The sequence below is a fragment of the Thamnophis elegans genome, chromosome 1 (assembly GCF_009769535.1).
Source record: "Thamnophis elegans isolate rThaEle1 chromosome 1, rThaEle1.pri, whole genome shotgun sequence".
Classification (NCBI taxonomy): Eukaryota; Metazoa; Chordata; class Lepidosauria; order Squamata; family Colubridae; genus Thamnophis; species Thamnophis elegans.
Window position 1 is genome coordinate 113,253,687 of NC_045541.1, and position 17,522 is coordinate 113,271,208.

The 17,522-nt window shown below is 43.4% G+C and overlaps 1 protein-coding gene across 1 annotated transcript in view; it reads right to left on the reverse strand.

Annotated features, from left to right (window-relative positions):
* Positions 1–17,522, reverse strand: part of LOC116505739 (deubiquitinase DESI2-like) — a 47,050-nt gene that overhangs the window by 9,944 nt on the left and 19,584 nt on the right. Inside the window, exons 2-4 of the mRNA XM_032213114.1 lie at positions 9,110–9,182; positions 3,479–3,572; positions 80–221 (exon numbers count right to left, since the gene is read on the reverse strand). Coding sequence (XP_032069005.1) covers positions 80–221; positions 3,479–3,572; positions 9,110–9,182 — 309 coding nt within the window. The remainder of the gene's footprint in view (positions 1–79; positions 222–3,478; positions 3,573–9,109; positions 9,183–17,522) is intronic.

Sequence of the window (17,522 nt, forward strand, 5' to 3'; positions counted from 1 at the left end):
TTGGCCGATAAACTGCCTCACCAACATTGCCTGAGGATTATAAAGTAATACCCAGAGAAAGAATAGAAGGTGAGTCCACCTCTGCCAGAGCAGCTGAGAAGTGATTGCAGTTCTTGTGCATGAGATGGTAAGCATTGCCCTTGTACTCTTTGCCCAGTTCCTCCATGATTTTATCCACATCCTCTTCAGTGAAGTCTGTGGTCCCCAAGGCAATGGATTCTCTAGTTGGGAAAAAAAAGATAAGAAAATTCAAACAACAGAAAATGGGCAGTCAGAAAGATAAGACACCAGGCGTGCTTTGAAAGTGAATCCTTGCAATGAATTAAAATAGTCCTGCTTCTTTTTCAGGCTTCCACATCAGGCTAAAAGAAGATCCTCTTGCTCAAAGAGCTGGATTAATTTTGAAGAGCAAGTCTTTTAAAGCAGCAGCATCTTTTTTCAGGCTACTTTAATGAAAAGTGGAAATGAGACCTGAATAGCTTCATCCAAGTCTTTTTCAAACTGCACAGTGCAAACACAAACAAACAGAAACACAGACAGACACATACCTCAGTCTATTTATCTGCCTGGTCTATCTATTGTTTAATGAAGCCTCCTGGTGGTTATGGTCTTTGCTAGCAAAAGAACAGGGAAGATTGTTGCCTGTTTAGGCTTTGGGGTATTTTGCTGAGCTGTTTTCCCAAGGCTTACTTTTAAACCTAATTAATTCTTATTGTCAAAATTTCTTTCAGTTCTAGGTCTTAAATCTTTCATTCTTTATTAAGTTGAGCGCCACCCATCTTGTCTAGAGGCGACTCAAAAATAAACCTTTATTTGGTTTAATTGTTTTACTGTCAAAACTGATGGTTAACAATGATTTTTTACATGAGCCACCCAAAAATCTGCTGTAGGGGGCAAGTCATAAATTATAAAATATCCACCCGAGTCAATACTTTTTTCAACAGTGGGGCCAAAGAAGGCATTTTTGAGCAAATCTATTCAAATGTCCTTGCAGTGTTTTGAGTATGAGATCCACTTTGTGTTGTTCTCGTTCCCGTATTTCAAAAGCAATGTTATCCACCATGTTTATGTTGCAAAGAGTTCATTCAGATTACATTGGTTACCCCTGGATTTTGCATTTCTCTTTGCCCTGTGTTCTTGTCACTGACCTCTGTTTGGCTAACAAAGCAAGCAAGCAAAGCGGAACAATTACAGGGAGGGACTGTGTGGCAGCCAGCACCTGCTCCCCAGCTTGCTTTTTCTAGAAATTCCCCTCCCCCTTGAAATGTGTTTCTCCCCCTCCTCCAAAGTTCTTCAGGCACATCGTAAATGATTTATTTCAAAAGTTTCCAATATTAAGATTGAGCAATTGCTCTGTTGCCTCCCCGGGTTTGCTGTAGATGGGTTAGATCAGCAGATCAAAGGCCTCCATATTCAGACATGCGTTTGTCCCTTCCGATTCCTCCTGTTTCTGGGTGATTTCATTTACTATAGTTTAGCTTCCAATATGCTGACAGCTGCAGGGATCTTCCTGCAATCCTTCCACATAAGAGAGACCTGGGTGGAAGACAACTGACCCTGAATCTAATGTTATTCCTCCGGTGACAAAGAAGCAATCTGGTAAGTCACAGAATGGGCTGCATTTGTACAGTCCAGAGCACATCCCACTAACACAAGGTGAAATTGTGCGGCAATAACAGCTGATATGTTGTGGGAGGAAAATAGGTATTCACCATAGCAGTTTAAATGTGGGGGAAAGATGAACCTAAGAAAAAAAAGCATGTGAGAACTATAGCATGCGTTCTTATGCTTTTTTAACTTATTAACTGACCATGGCTCTGAATTAAAAGAATGCTGGAATGGGTGCAGTCATTCAATGAATGGAGGTAGCAAAGTCTTTTTTGTTACAGATGCATGTTATAGATGCATTTCTGTTCTGACCCCCCTTGTTCCACACCAAAGCACTCCAAGCCAAAGATACTTTTCGGAATTTATTAATAGACAGATAGGTCCTTGGCAGCAATCCAGCACAGATAAACCATGGCAGCAATCCAGCCTGCCAAGCTCACAGTACTGTTCTCCAACATTAGTTAATGCGTTGACTTCTGCAAAAGGGGCGTGTACACAACCATTTCTTTTATAGTCTGGAGAGAAGCCTAATTACCACCAGCTGAGTGCAAGTACCTCCTGTAACTGCGTAATTGTTCCTTACGCATATTAGCTTTCCGATGCTGGGCATCTAGGAACAACTCCCTTGGCTCCTCCCCACTGCTAAGGTCTGGATCACACTCCCTTGTCTCCACCCCACTGGTCCAAGGCTCAGGCGCCTCGTGGTGGACAACCAGCCTCTCTGCGCCCTGCTCGGAGTCAGAACCCTGTCCAGGGTCCTCCACATCCTCCAAAGCCGACTCATAGGGCCCCTCGCTGTCGGAGTCTGGTGGCAGCTCCAATGGCTCCTGCTGGACCACAACACATTTCTATATGCTGTGTGCATCTCTTACCGTGTTTCCCTGAAAATAAGACAGGGTCTTACCCCCAAAATAAGCGCTTGGTCTTATTTTCAGGGAGGTCTTTTTATTTTCGAGGTACAGGAGGTGGCGAGCGTGGTCACCTCATGGCTGTTGCTGTGTTGCAATATTTTTTGGAAAGGCTCATTTTTGGGGAGGGCTTATTTTAGCGCATGCGCTCAAAAGCCCGATTGGGCTTATTATCCGGAGCGGTCTTATTTTCAGGGAAACAGGGTAGTATTGCATATAGTGAGTGCATTTTAAACAGCCATACACATCACACAGGATTTCTCATTTTATCACTATAATAATCTCATAAAGGAGGTTGAGGGATAGAGACTGTCCTAAGGTTGCACAACCTTAACTAAAAGAGGATTCGAAACTGGAAAAGAGTTATGATTGCCAAGGCAATTCACTGTATTGACTGGGGATGTTAGGGTTGACTCAAACACATGGTAGACACCAGGTTGGAAGAAGCTGCTCCACTGCAGGATAGGACAGGTTTCAACCCTCTCAAATCTACAACCTGCGTTGTTCCAAATAGAGTGGCTGGTGGGGGGGGGGGGGGGAGAGACCATTTAATAGAAAAGGGCTGCATTTAAGTCTGGGGAAAGAAGCTGGGAGCACATTCATTTTAGCAAGATGGAGTTCAAGGAGGTTCTTTGTTTGCTACGTGTGATGGATTTCTTTAAAAAGCTATACTGCAGTTATTATCTGTTTTCCACCTTAATGTGAGAAATTTTGCTGGCAGTTTTCAAGTTTCATGGTCAGAAGCAGCTCTGAAGAGTACAAAATGAGATCTTGTTCATGGCTATTTTATATTGTACTATAAAATTAAGGTGACAACCCTACGGATTTGTCTGTATCCTGATTTTCTCCAGCTTCTTTGGTTCTCAGAAGGCATCAAAGAAAGCAATGCCTTGGAAAAGGGAGCAGAAAATGGGACAATGCCCTGCAGGTGGCAAATCCAGAGAAAGGGTAAGAGGTCTTACTTGAATTTAAAGGTCTCTCCAAGCTCCACCGCACTGCCTGGTGTGATCTCAAAAATCCCACTGAAAGGATAGGGATGTCCTCCATAGGCAAACTCTAGCAAGAGAAGAAAAACACTGTAATTAAGAATGTAAGAGCAGCATCTGTGGTTGGACTCTGGCTCAAGTTAAGATAAGGTACAGTGTGGCACTTTCCATCGACAGTTATATAACTTGCTTCTCTTCCTCCTTCAAAGAGACCAGACTGGTCTGCAATCTAAAGTAAAGGTTTCTCTCTCAGTTGTGGTTATGCGGCCATCATGGCTATATGCCAAAGATACACAGGACACTCTTACTTTCCCATCCAAGTGGTACCTATTAATCTACTTGCATTTCATGCTTTGGAACTTCTAGGTGGGCAGGAGCTGGGGCAAGATACAGGAGCTCACCCTGTTGGGTAGAGCTTGGATTTCAAACCCAGGCTGTCAGTTCTCCAGCTGACAAGCTCAGCATTTTTAACCATTGTCCTCCTTAGTTTGCAATCTTCTCCAATGTATTTTGTCAAACAGGGCATTTTTGCTAAGCTGGCTTTTAGTCAGCATCAAGCACCAAGACTGAAAGGTAAGCTGATAGATTTCTGGAATATTCTGCAGCTTGCTCCAATCCATATAATACAATATGCAAAAACAAATATTTAATATGAATTTGCTAAGTATTATGATCACATCTTGTTTCTTTTCCAGAATTTAAAGGGTGGCAATCATGTTTTGTCCATGTCAATTGTAAATCCTGGATGGTCAGCTGCTTTGGAAGAGTCATCCAATGATTGGGTGATGGTACGAGTGGTGGAAGATGTATTAGTACATCTTCCATAAGTAGACTTATAACAAAATATTGATACAAGAAATGAGGCTGTACATCAGTGGTGGGTTCTGACTGCTATGGTAGTAGCCGGGAGCAGCTGACAGCGTACCGGTATGATGGCCAGTTTGGCCTACCCACCCACCCATGTTCTATACCTGTTTTTAAAGCAACCGGCCAATTGCGCACAGGCACACAGTGTGCAGCACCTGCGTGACCTCTGACAAGCAGCTGGGTGTCTCAGGGGCAGTAGAGTGCGCATGCGTGCACAGTGTGTGTGCACGAACAGACGCCCAGCCCCGTGAGCAGCATACCGGTAGCAACGGGGAGAGGAACCCACCACTGCTGTACATGATATTTGACTCGCCATAAGATGTCCTCTGCTTCCATCCTACTTTCCATTAAATCTTCCAGGATGTTTTTTAGATGTTTTAGATGTTTTATTAAACACTTATAGGCCGCCCTTTTCCCTGAGGGGACTCAGGGCAGCTTACAATAATGAGGGAGGGGAGTGCAAGACAAGACATAAAAGAAAATGTGAGTAAAAATAATTAACAATAAAAGCACAACATTCACTCGGCATTCGGGCAGGGAGAGAGTAAAGTCCTATCCCCAGGCCTGACGGGATAGCCAGATCTTAAGGGCCGTGCGGAAGGCCTGGACGGTGGTGAGGGTGCGGATCTCCACGGGGAGATTGTTCCATAGCGTCGGAGCTGCAACTGAGAAGGCTCTCCTCCGCGTAGTCGCCAGTCGGCACTGACTGGCGGATGGAATTCGGAGGAGGCCTACCCTGTGCGACCTGATGGGACGCAGGGAGGTAATTGGCAGAAGGCGGTCTCTCAAATAGTCAGACCCACTACCATGGAGCGCTTTATGGATGGTAAGTAGGACCTTGAAGTGCACCCGGAGATCAACAGGTAGCCAGCGCAGCTCACGGAGGATCGGTGTTATGTGGGCGAACCGTGGTGCGCCCACGATCACTCGCGCGGCCGCATTCTGGACTAGCTGAAGTCGCCGGATGCTCTTCAAGGGCAGCCCCATGTAGAGCACATTGCAGTATTCCAGCCTAGAGAGCACAAGGGCTCGAGTGACTGTTGTGAGGGCCTCCCGGTTCAGGTAGGGCCGCAACTGGCGCACCAGGCGAACCTGGGCAAATGCCCCCCTGGTCACAGCTGACAAGTGATGGTCAAAATTCAGCTGTGGGTCCAGGAGGACTCCCAAGTTGCGGACCCTGTCTGAGGGGTATAAATTTTGCCCCCCCAGCCTGATTGATGGAACATTAGCCAAATTGTTGGGAGGAAAACACAACAGCCACTCGGTCTTTTCCGGGTTGAGTACCAGTTTGTTAGCTCTCATCCAGTCTTTAACAGCCTCAAGGCCCCGGTTCATCACATCCACCGCTTCATTGAGTTGGCACGGGGCGGACAGATACAACTGTGTATCGTCCGCGTATTGATGGTATTTTATCCCGTGCCTCCGAATGATCTCGCCCAGCGGTTTCATGTATATGTTGAATAGTAGGGGGGATAAGACCGAGCCCTGCGGCACCCCATAAGTTAGGGGCCTCGGGGACGATCTCTGCCCCCCCACCAACACCGACTGCGACCTGTCCGAGAGGTAGGAGGAGAACCACTGCAAAACAGTGCCGCCCACCCCCACCTCCCGCAGTCGTCGCAGAAGGATACCATGGTCGATGGTATCGAAAGCCGCTGAGAGGTCAAGGAGAACCAGGATGGACGCATGGCCTCCATCTCTGGCTCTCCAGAGATCATCGGTCAATGTGACCAAAGCGGTTTCTGTGCTGTAACCGGGCCTGAAGCCGGACTGGAAGGGGTCAAGATAGTTAGCTTCCTCCAAGGTACGCTGAAGCTGGAAGGCCACCACCTTCTCAACAACCTTCCCCACAAAGGGGAGGTTGGAGACTGGACGGTAGTTATTAAGAACTGCTGGATCCAAAGACGGTTTCTTCAGGAGGGGCCTCACCACCGCCGCCTTAAGCGCAGTGGGGAAGTACCCCTCCCAAAGAGAGGCGGTAACAACCGCCTGGATCCAGCCTCGTGTCACCTCACTGCTGTTGGCAACCAGCCAGGAGGGACACGGGTCCAGTATACAGGTGGAGGCACTCACAGCTCGCATAGCCTTGTCCACATCCCCAGAGGCAACATCCTGAAACTCAACCCAGAGATGGTCTGCCAGATCATTCCCTTGTGTCTCGGCTGGATCTGCAGGAGTGGAGTCCAGGTCCGATCGAAACCGAGCAACTTTGTCCGCCAAGAACTGAACATACTCCTCAGCCTTACCCTGTAGGGGGTTCCACGTCTCCCTCCTATTTAGGAGGGAGCGGGTTATCCTAAACAGGGCGGCTGGGCGGGACTCGGCGGACGCTACCAAGGAGGCAATGTGTGATCTTTTGGCTGTTCTTAACGCCCGAATGTACTCCTTGGTGCATGCTGTCAACAGTGCTCGGTTCGACTCGGACCTATCGGACCTCCACAGGTGCTCTAGGCGTCTCCTCCGGCGCTTTATCTCGCGGAGCTCCTTGGTGAACCAAGGAGGCCTCCGCGAGCCGCTGACCCGGAGGGCCGTAGTGGCGCAATCCGGTCCAGAGACCCTGATGCTGCCGAGTGCCAGGCCGCAGCAAGAGTCTCCGCCGAACTGTGGGCAAGAGCATCTGGAATAACCCCAAGCTCCATCTGGAACCTAACAGGGTCCATAAGTCACCTGGGGCGGAACCACCTGGTCGGTTCCTCCTCCCTACGGTGGGGGTTTGACCTCCGGAAGTCTAGCCTCAGTAGGCAGTGATTCTATGGCCTCTGAGCAGATTCAATCTCACTGAACTACCTTGATCCCTAAAGGATTTCCCCCCTATTTTTTTTTCATCATAGCTTTGTAGTGGAGTTTTAAGCAACAGCATAAATTGCGTAGAGCAAAGGAGAAAATTCAGCCGTCTGAAACTCAGCCGAACTCTCTGATTATCTTGTTGCAATTCTAACTTCCCTTGGAATCTGCTCTGAAAAATGAGTCCAATGACTAATAATCAGATTCAGGAACCAGGTGATAATATGTTTGTTCTTTCCTCGAAAGGAAGAGCTAAATAGTTTTAGCCCCTGGCTTTTATTTTTAAAATAGGACACTGCAAATATATAGTTTTGCAAATGAGGTTGCATTCATTCTTGAATTAGTCAGAAACAATTGGACTAATTATGGCCAAATCTTAACAACGTCATACAATTCCTAGCAGTGGCTAGGAATTACCGGAATTGCAGCCCAACGAATCTGGAGGTCAATCATGGGAATGTGGAGTGATATATCCATTAAAATACAAAGCATGTTTTGCATCCAAGAGCAATGTGACAAAGATCTCCATATTACTTTTATTTATCACATGTGCCTGTCCACTAAGAACTTAAGACAATTTATTTGAGGATCCTACTTCAAGTTATGCTAATAGTGACAACCCAATGAAGAAAATTGGCCAAACATAAGCCAATTAGTTTTCATGATGGAAGATGAAGTTCAACTGGGATCACCCTAATCTTCACAATACTTCAAGTTCTACAGAGCCATCGTGCAGCTCTTAGCTACTCAAGGCAGCTCAGCACTTCCTTCTTTGCCTGCATGCTTGAGCCATCTCCTCAACTATTTAAGGCAGATGTGGAGAACTATGGCCTCTTTATGACCTCTGGACTCCGAGAATTCCTGGCTCAGGAATTCTGGGAGTTAAAGGCCACAGGTCATAAAGGGGCATAGATCCCCATCCCTGCCTTGAGGTGACCCATAGTTCTTGGAACAGAATGGTGTACAATTGCAGAGTCTGAGCTGCTTCTTGCTTCCAAAATGGATTCAGCATTTGTAAAAAGGCAAGAAAAGACAACTTTCTTTTGGAGTGAGCTAAGAAATATATTGAAATAAAGGAAAATATCTGCACTGCTAGAGATTTTCCATTTCAAAGACGCCAAGTTCCAAAAATTACTGCCTCGAATCTCACAGTGACTCCCGATGATATAAGGCATTGACTTACAGTTTTAAAGTACCTGATCATATTTGCAGTCATGTTGCTGTTTACAGCCTTTGATATAAAGACTTGGTTCACTTAGTGAGGTGTCTTTGAATCAGGATCAACCCTGAGGACTGTGGACAAATGTCCACCATCTCTGCCTGTCTTAGCAGCAATCCACAGATCTTTTAAAGAGGTTTCAGTTACCCAGATCCTGTCCATCTGTTGTCTTCCCCTTCTCTTACTGGCCTCAACTTTGCCAAGCATGGACTATCATCCATTTGTATCAGATGCCCGTAGTAGCTGAGTGCTGCTTGCTGATTGTTGCCTCAGGGGAGCCATCAATCTTCATTTCATCCAGGATGGGCTGATTGATTCTTCTTGCAGTTCATGATAATCTTAGTAACCATTTCCAAATCCATAATTCAAGAGTTTCTCCTATCCCTTGTTCCTTCTTAGTATCTAGTTCTCACAGCCATGCATTATATCACTAGAAAAACCATTATATTATTTTTAATATAATTTTTAATCTATTCAATGGGTTTCCATCTGCACTTTTGCTTTCCTAAGTGACTGCTGCTCTTAACACTTTAACTGTTCCAGCCCTTCACTCATGTGTTTTTTTGGCAACCTATTCAAAAATACCATTTTAATTCTCCCTAAAACAACTTCAAAGAGGGGCAAAAATACCATTTTAACTCTTGCTAAAACAACCCCAAGGAAACACCACCCCCTTTGTTTTTTAAAAAAGTGGAATTTTACAGCTATTTTCAGGCATAATAAAGAAAACTCCATACCTCTACCGTAGATCTCAATTCCAGAATGGAAGACTCCAATACCCAATGTGGAGGTGTATTCATTTATCCAGTACTAGAGACAGAGAGATTTAAAAGCATTTAATGAGAGAGCAATGCTAGAACAGTTTTTTTTCTCTTTCCTTTTATCCTGCAAGCTTTGGATTTGAAGCTAAAGAATAAAACCTTTAAACAGTTGAAAATAAAATTGCACAAAAGGTACCCACTAAAAAAAATCCTTAAGAATAGCTTATACAACATCTGCTTAGAAGCTCAGAGCTGAAGAAGCTTCTTGGATGAGAAGCAAAAAGTCTTCAAAGAAAAACAAGAACATCCCATTGCCTCTTGAAAAAGCACGTTTGGGTGGTATTCAGCCAGTTCTGACAGGTTCTGGAGAACTGGTAGCAGAAATTTTGAGTAGTTTGGCAAACTGGCAAATAGGCTGGCCCCACCCCTGCTGCCTCCCAGCCTCCCAGCTGATCTACTTTTGTTGCCCTGAACAGGAGAATGGAGCTGAAAATCAGGTTAGTGGGGTGGAGATGGTATCCTTCTGCAGTATCTTCCCCTGCCACATCCACAAAGCCATGCCCACAAAGTCACACCACACCCACAAAGCCACGCCCACAAAACCGGTAGTAAAAAAAGTTGAATCCCACCACTGATTCAAATGCTTCTAGAAGGATCACTTCCCTGGTTTTTGAATGCCATGACACATTTTTGGACTGCAGTTGCCCACAATCTGTGGAACAGCAGAACTGAGTTAGAATACAGGTTGTGACAAAATGTCAGAACAATCACAAAACCAGTCTGTCACTGGATGTTTTGGAAGAGAAAAAAATGGATAGTTAAATAAAATTGCATAGATTCCAAGACTCAGCCAACTTCTCTGATTGCTAACTCTTTTCATATTGAGTTTACTCTCACTATTCTCCTGTAAATACATGCTTTCTCATCCAAACTAGGAAGACCAGACCAGGAAAATCAACTCCAAAAAAAAAAATTAGAAATACTTTTATTGAGGTTGGTTATAATAACAAAATCTTGTGGTTCTATTTATGTATCGGTACCTCCCCATTCCCTTCTTAAACTCCAGTGAATGGGGGCTGTATCTGCCTGAGCTACTTCCTAATAGTATTTTATTTCTTAAGTCTTAAAAAAGCCTTAAGACATTACCCTTTGGCAAGATAATGGTTCTTGTATATTTCCATCACAGTCATCTTTCTAACTCTTTACACTCACTGGTATGCGCAACTAGAAATCTTGCCTTTGCCAGCAACAACTTGACTGTACAGAAAGTGATTTTTGGATCATTTTTCAAATCCTACATTATATACTCCACAGGCATGCAATGCTTTTTTTCTGGCAATTTAATCCCACTTGTGTTACTAAAACAATTTAAAATAACTTTCAAGCAACTTGTATTGGTTTAAAACTATTGTGATTCCTTTCTTACTCATCACAATGAATAAGCTTGCTACACAAAGAGAATGAATCTTCAACCTGTGTGTGCTATATACATTTCCACCCCCCCCCCCAAGTGCTTATCATAAAGATTGACAGTGCTGGGTGAAGGATGTCAAAAGAGAGTTTAGGTTTACAGTGTATTGGGACAGTGTTAGGATTTTCCAAGATCAGATTTTCACTTTTGTGAAACATGGTCAAGTTCACTTTAGAGGGAAGCATTCAGATAAATTTTAGGGATAGTTCTTCTTTTCTTTGTCTATATTGGAGCAAATATGTAGTCTGGAGGGGGGAGGGAAACTCCACAAGGATGAAGATAAAATTCAGGAAGCATATAGGCTGTTCTACTGTAATTACGAAAGTGAAATTAGATGCATGTTATGGATTTAATATCTTCTTCAGATGAAATCTCAGCCTTCTGTCACAGATATTGAAGATCTAAGCCCTTCCGAATCTCTCTCTGAATTTTAATATGCCCCTGAGGATATTCCATGTATTTTCAAACATCACAAATATCTAGAAACCTGTTCAGATTGTCAATATACTGATTTTATTTGATGTGCTGGAGTTTCAGAATCTGATTCTGATCCTCTGATGATAATGAATCCGTTGGCAAATGTAGTTAATTTTTCTTGGCTAATTGACTAAGTTGCTATCAACCAATCCCTCTGCTTCGATGGGATTTTTCTTGCCATCTGGATTGTATATAGCTACCATCTCTGGATGGTCCTAATATGTTGGGATATCAACAACTGTAGCATGTCCATGCATAATGATATGCATAATCTACTTTCCTTGCCTTTCTACTTGCATTATTGATAGTCTGCTATCCCTAGTAGCTCACTAAGTATCTGGCGATGCATTTGAAATGTACATTACGATTGTGCATAAAACAGAGTGGCTTTATTATTCAACAAACAAATCCCAAAGATGCTTCAAAGGAGGCAGCTGCAACCCAAATAATGTATATTCCTAATTCCAAGCAGCCTTGCCAGCAAATTTCCACAGCTCTACAAATGTATTTCCTTCCAGAAAGCCCCCTAATATTCCTTGGTTTCTGGCTGAGAAATCGACATTTAGGAAACTCTCAATGTGACAAGACCTGGTTCATCTTGGGTAGATTCAGAAGCTAAGCTGAATTGGATCTGGTTACTATTAGAATAGAAGGCCTTCTATATGGGTTTGGTTTCATCCTTATCCACAATAAAAACAAACCTTAATCCATCTGAGATTCTCTATGAGATTTCTGCCTGTTCTAGAACAAGGGCGAACGTCTGGAAAAATCGAGATTTACAGCTATGCTAGGGAAAAGCCTGACAAGAAAATTGCATGAACACAGTCATCAGGAAACAAGGTTGACCTGTAGGAGAAACTTTACCTATTAGGAAAAATATCTTGGAAATAACCAGGGATGGGCTGCTACGGGTTCACCCGGATTCAGGAGAACTAACATTATGGCCGGTTCGGAGAACCTCCAAATCCCACCCCTGGCTGGCCCCTCCCCTCCCCACCCTTTCCAGGAGTCACCACGTGGCCCATTTTGGATGCAAGGTAAGTGCAGGGCCCACATGGAGGCTCAGGGAGTGTGGAAAATGGGTCTCCCAAAAGTTCCGGAAGGCTAGAAATGGGCCCATTTCTGGCCTCCAGAGGGCCTCTGGAGCCCATGGGAGGCAGTTTTCTCCCTCCCAGAGCCTCCGGAGCCTGGGGAAGGCAAAAACGCCACCTCCACCATGGTGCAGGAGGCCAACTAGGCCATGCCCACCACGGCCACGCCTATCCAGCAACTGAGCAGAGGACCTTTTGCTGAAATTTGGAAATAACCCAAGTATTTCAACCTGTCAAGTCTTCCATTAAGGTACAAATCTCAATATACCTGTAAAAAGGGAAACTCCTTCTGCCTGAGCTTTGAATAATCTTCTAAATTTGACAGCAAAAGAAAGGTGTTCTAAGAACGTATGGTATCATGTAATTTTCCAAATGCATACTGCACTCATCCTGACCCATATCTGTTGGAGAAGCACAAAGACTATACTATACCAAAGTGTAATTTGCTTTTGGCTTCCCAGGCAGGAAAGAGGGAAACGATGATCTGTTTCTGAAGATGCAGATACTGTGACTTACAGTATGTACTTTCATTGGATGTTGAGAAATAAGTAAATAATGGTAGGGTTTGTGTGATGACAGCATTGGGCACTTGTCATTCTGAGAACACCATGCTTGGTTTTCTCTGAGCTTGATAGTTTTCTTGCAGATGTTTCATTACCCAAGCTAGATAACATTCTCAGTACTTGTGATCAGTGCACTAGTACTGATGATTACCTTGTTCAGGTAAAGAATATCTGCAAGAAAACAACCGAGCTCTGAGATCACCAAAGTCCTCTCATTTCAACCCTGAGCTAAAAACATTTCCCTTCATTAGTACTTGCTATTCTGATAACTGCACATTTTGCTGTGGACAAACCTGGCTGTCCTAGTTAGGAAACAGTGGATTATGGTTCAATGATTGACGTGAAGCCAGCCAGATTTGGTAAGATTTAGAGATTTAGAGATTTTATTAATATTTGTAGGCCGCCCTTTTCCCTGAGGGGACTCAGGGCGGCTCACATAAAATCGGGGAAGGGGAGATACAGACATTAAGATAAGACATATAATAAAATAATAAACAACATACATTCATCATTCGGGAGGGGAACTATCCTTGTCCCCAGGCCTGACGGGCGAGCCAGTTCTTCAAGGCTGTGCGGAAGGCCTGGACGGTGGCGAGGGTGCGAATCTCTACGGGGAGCTCGTTCCAAAGGGTCGGGGCTACTACTGAGAAGGCCCTCCTCCTTGTAGTTGCCAGCCGACACTGGCTGGCCGATGGTATACGGAGGAGGCCTAATCTATGTGATCTTATTGGTCGCAGGGATGTAATTGGCAGAAGGCGGTCTCTCAAGTATCCAGATCCACTGCCATGTAGGGCTTTATGGGTGACTAATAGCACCTTGAAGCGCATCCGGAGATCGACAGGTAGCCAGCGCAGCTCGCGGAGGATAGGTGTTATGCGGGTGAACCGAGGTGCACCCACAATCACTCGCGCGGCCGCATTCTGTACTAGCTGAAGTCGTAAGTTTAGTTAATCATGGTTGAACATCCTATAATTTACTGAGGTTTGGGAACCCTATGAAAACCTATAGAGCAGATACTTTTCATCTATCTCTAATGTTATGGTTGAACACGCCATGGTTCGGGTAGCTAAAATGATATCATTGCTACACCAGAGGAATTTCAGCAAGCTTCAGGGAATTATTATTATTATTTTGCAGAAGTACAAATCTTTAAGGAAAAACCTACTGAAGAAATTAAAACATCTCATGACTGTTAGGAGAAAAAGCACCCCAACAATGATGGGCTGTATTCTATAGAATAGCTACAGTTGAGATGCTTCACACAGAAGCTTTATAACAGTAATAAAATATGGTTCAATTATAAAACAATGATTTACAAACTTCACTTAAAAATTAAATATTTAAAATTTAAATTATGCATTTAAAAAAAATACAGTCCTAACACACACACTACATATGTCTACATGTACATCTATATTTAGCACATGCACACACACACACACACACACACACCATTAATAATATTTGTTTTTTCTAACTTTTAATTTCTTTATATTATTATCATCCCATTTATGAACCCTATAAGTCAGGGGTGTCAAACTGGTGGCCCGCGGCCCAGATGGGCCACACCCACCCCACCTCCACAAAGGGGCAAAATGTCATGAAACGTCACATGACGACAACATGACACCGCCAGTTTTACACCTGTGCTGTAGGTGGAAAGCTGGATGTAAATTCACTTAATTGGCTGATTGAAAGCTGGTCAGTAAGTGGTGTTTTTTATGCCATTAATAACAGAAAAAAAGCATGCATCTTGGTTCTTGACAGCTACCTGATCATCGGATTAGATCCTGGAGACCAAGCTGCAAGGAGAAAGAGTGATGAAGCATGTGGGATCCTAGCAATGATCAATTAATTTGATGCAGGTGAAGGAATATGTGCCCATTAGAAGAGCATGAAAATCAGGAGCATCTGCAGAAGAAATGGGGTTTAAAAAAGAGGATGGAGGGTAGCAGCTGCCAACCTGATTTTGAAATTGAACTTAAGCTTCCTTATATCTGGCCTGTGGGAGATTTACAGGCCCTCGTGTGCTTTCTGACAACCAAGTGTAAAGGTTGGTCTGCTTTTGCTGCAGGCAACATATTGGCCTGGCCATCATGGTTTGTGGATCATTTAGTTGATTGGGGCTTATTCAATAAGACATATTCAGGTAGCCATGTGAAAAGCCATTCTGTGTAAAGTTCTCCCAACATGTTTCAGGTCCTTTCAGCATTTTTAAGTTTAACAGGAGGACTATAAGGAATGTGAAGGATAATATACACAGATAATTAATTGCTGCTATCACAGCATTTGATTATGCCGTACATCATAGTCATTGCTTTATTTCCATCCTGGTAAATTGCTCTCTGTTTCTTTGTGCAATTACCTGTTTCCGAAGGTGCGCAAACAGAAAGAGACAATAAGCTGCCTCCTTTCCTGTTTCTTGTGGTGTTTTCTTTTTAAAAAAATAATTGAGTTGTAAAGGATGATTTTGGGGGTGGAAGGTTGAGGAAAGCATGAGATATCCTTTCTTCATGATATTACAGTTTTGTTCTGTATCCTCTTCATATTTGTTATTCTGCCTCGTCTTTAAGAGAGTGCTAACCCTTCTGATTTTCTCCCAAGCACAGAAAATATGTTCTTGACCCCTCTCCTGCTAAGATGTGGTTAAGTGGGCTTAGCCTATCTTTATATTAAAGAAATTTCCATACTGTTATGGTTACAAATCCTCAATAATCCTTGCTCAGGTTAGATTTCAGGTCTCAGAAAATCTCAAACATATAAACAGAATGCTTCAATTTCCAATTGAACATCTGGCCAAAGAGATCAGGGCCCAAATGCTACATTTTGAAAAATTAAATTAGGGAAAGTTATACATGCCAATGATTATCTAGTTTCCTATTGCTTTTATGCTTTTTTTAGCTTTAAGTTTCTCTGTTTATAGTGGGTAAGAGAGCAGAAACATATAAATAAAAGGCAACTTGAGCTGAATTCTAGAGGAAAAAATGTTGGGGGTGGAGGGGGTGAGGAACACAGTCTCTTCTGGCAAAGTACTATTACATGGGGAGAAAGCATTCAGAAGCTTAGCATCACATATAGCATGTGACTTTATTGTATTCATAAGCAATGTTGTTGTTTGAAAATTGAGCAACAGGCCCTAATCCAAGCCTTTATTTTTAAAAAATGACATTTCCTCACCGTCACTATCTCTACTTGTTCAAAAACAATTGGAAGCTTCTGTGATCACCTTCTTGTCCACAAATGTGCCTCACAACACTGAGAATGGTATGAGCTAATATTCTTAAGGAGAATGCAATGAGTAGCCTCCGATTAGGGCCTCGCACTCCCATCCATTGCCTTATGTCATGCAGTGTACACGGTGGCTCAGTGGCTTAGATGCCGAACTTGTCAGTCAGAAAGGTTGGCAGTTCAGCGGTTCAAAACCTTAGCGCTGTATAATGGAGTGCAAGTAGAAAAAATAGAAATCACTTTGGTGGGAAGGTAACAATGTTCTCTGCGCCTTCGGCATTTAGTCATAGCAATAATAATAAGTCATGCTGGCTACATGACCACAGAGACGTCTTCAGAAAGCGTTGGTCTTCAGTTTTGAAATGGAGATGAGCACTGCCCCTTAGAGTCAGGAACAACTAGCACATATGTACAAGGGGAACTTTTACCTTTACATTTGCCTATGGATTCCCCCCTTCCCATGAACTGATGCTGGGAACAGAAAGCAAAGCTGTGAAGGCACAATCATCTTTAACATTAAGAGAGTTTGTTGAAACAAGCATTTTGGCATGATGCCGTGGCAGCTCAACCTCTACAGAGAAGAGAGAGAGAGGCTGGCTGAAATCCAAGAGTTGGAACAAATCAAGTTTCCATCAATGGGAAAATGGTCTGTACTCAAGTTCTATAGAGCTTCACTACTCCAAATAGTAAAATATCCTTTTGGGCAACTCTACATACACTGCAGATGAACCAGAAATGAATCAGCTGAAACTGAACAAAGATGACAGTGTGAGACTATGCACAGGGAGGGCTACTTTTGAAGGACCTGCTGTGGATGTTTTCCTTACCAAACAACTTAAATTAAATGTGACATTGAAGTCCGATAAAATGCTTTGCAGACATGTGCTTCCTGAAGAATATTTTGCTTGTGGGTATGCTAAACCTTCTTAATGGAACTTTGTGAGGGTTCAAATGTTGTCAGTTTTCATTTATATTTTGAATTAGGGCTGCACATGTCTTCAAAAGTTGTATTTTGGAATGCTTGGGATGGGGAAGAAGCAAATTTGTTGTGCATGTGCCCACATGGGCAGAAAAGTGCAAGGAACTGCATCATTGTTTGGTTTGCAGTGTCCCAGATAGAAAGTGCGTACAGAGAGTGGTAAGGACAGCCAAGAGGATTATAGGAAACTCGCTTCCTGCCATTCAGTATATTGCGTATAAGGGCTATGTGCTTAGAGCTCAAAGCATTGTTAGAGACACATCCACTTCATGGTCTGTTTCTGTTGCTCCCCTCTGGGAGGAACTTTCAAATATTTCTAGCAGGACAATCAGATTCTGTAACAGCTTTGTTCCCTATGCCCATCCGTCTGGTAAACTCTCCTGGTAAACTTTCTCTTGCCAAATACATGTAAACAGTACATCCGAACTAGACTGTGTTGTTTCTCTGTGTCATATAATATATGTGGGTATGTGCATAATTTAGTATTTATTTATTTATTTTGTCATGTTTATGTAGTGTATATTAGACGTGGAGACTCTTTGAGAGCTGTATGCAACGAAATTTCATTTTAATGTATGCC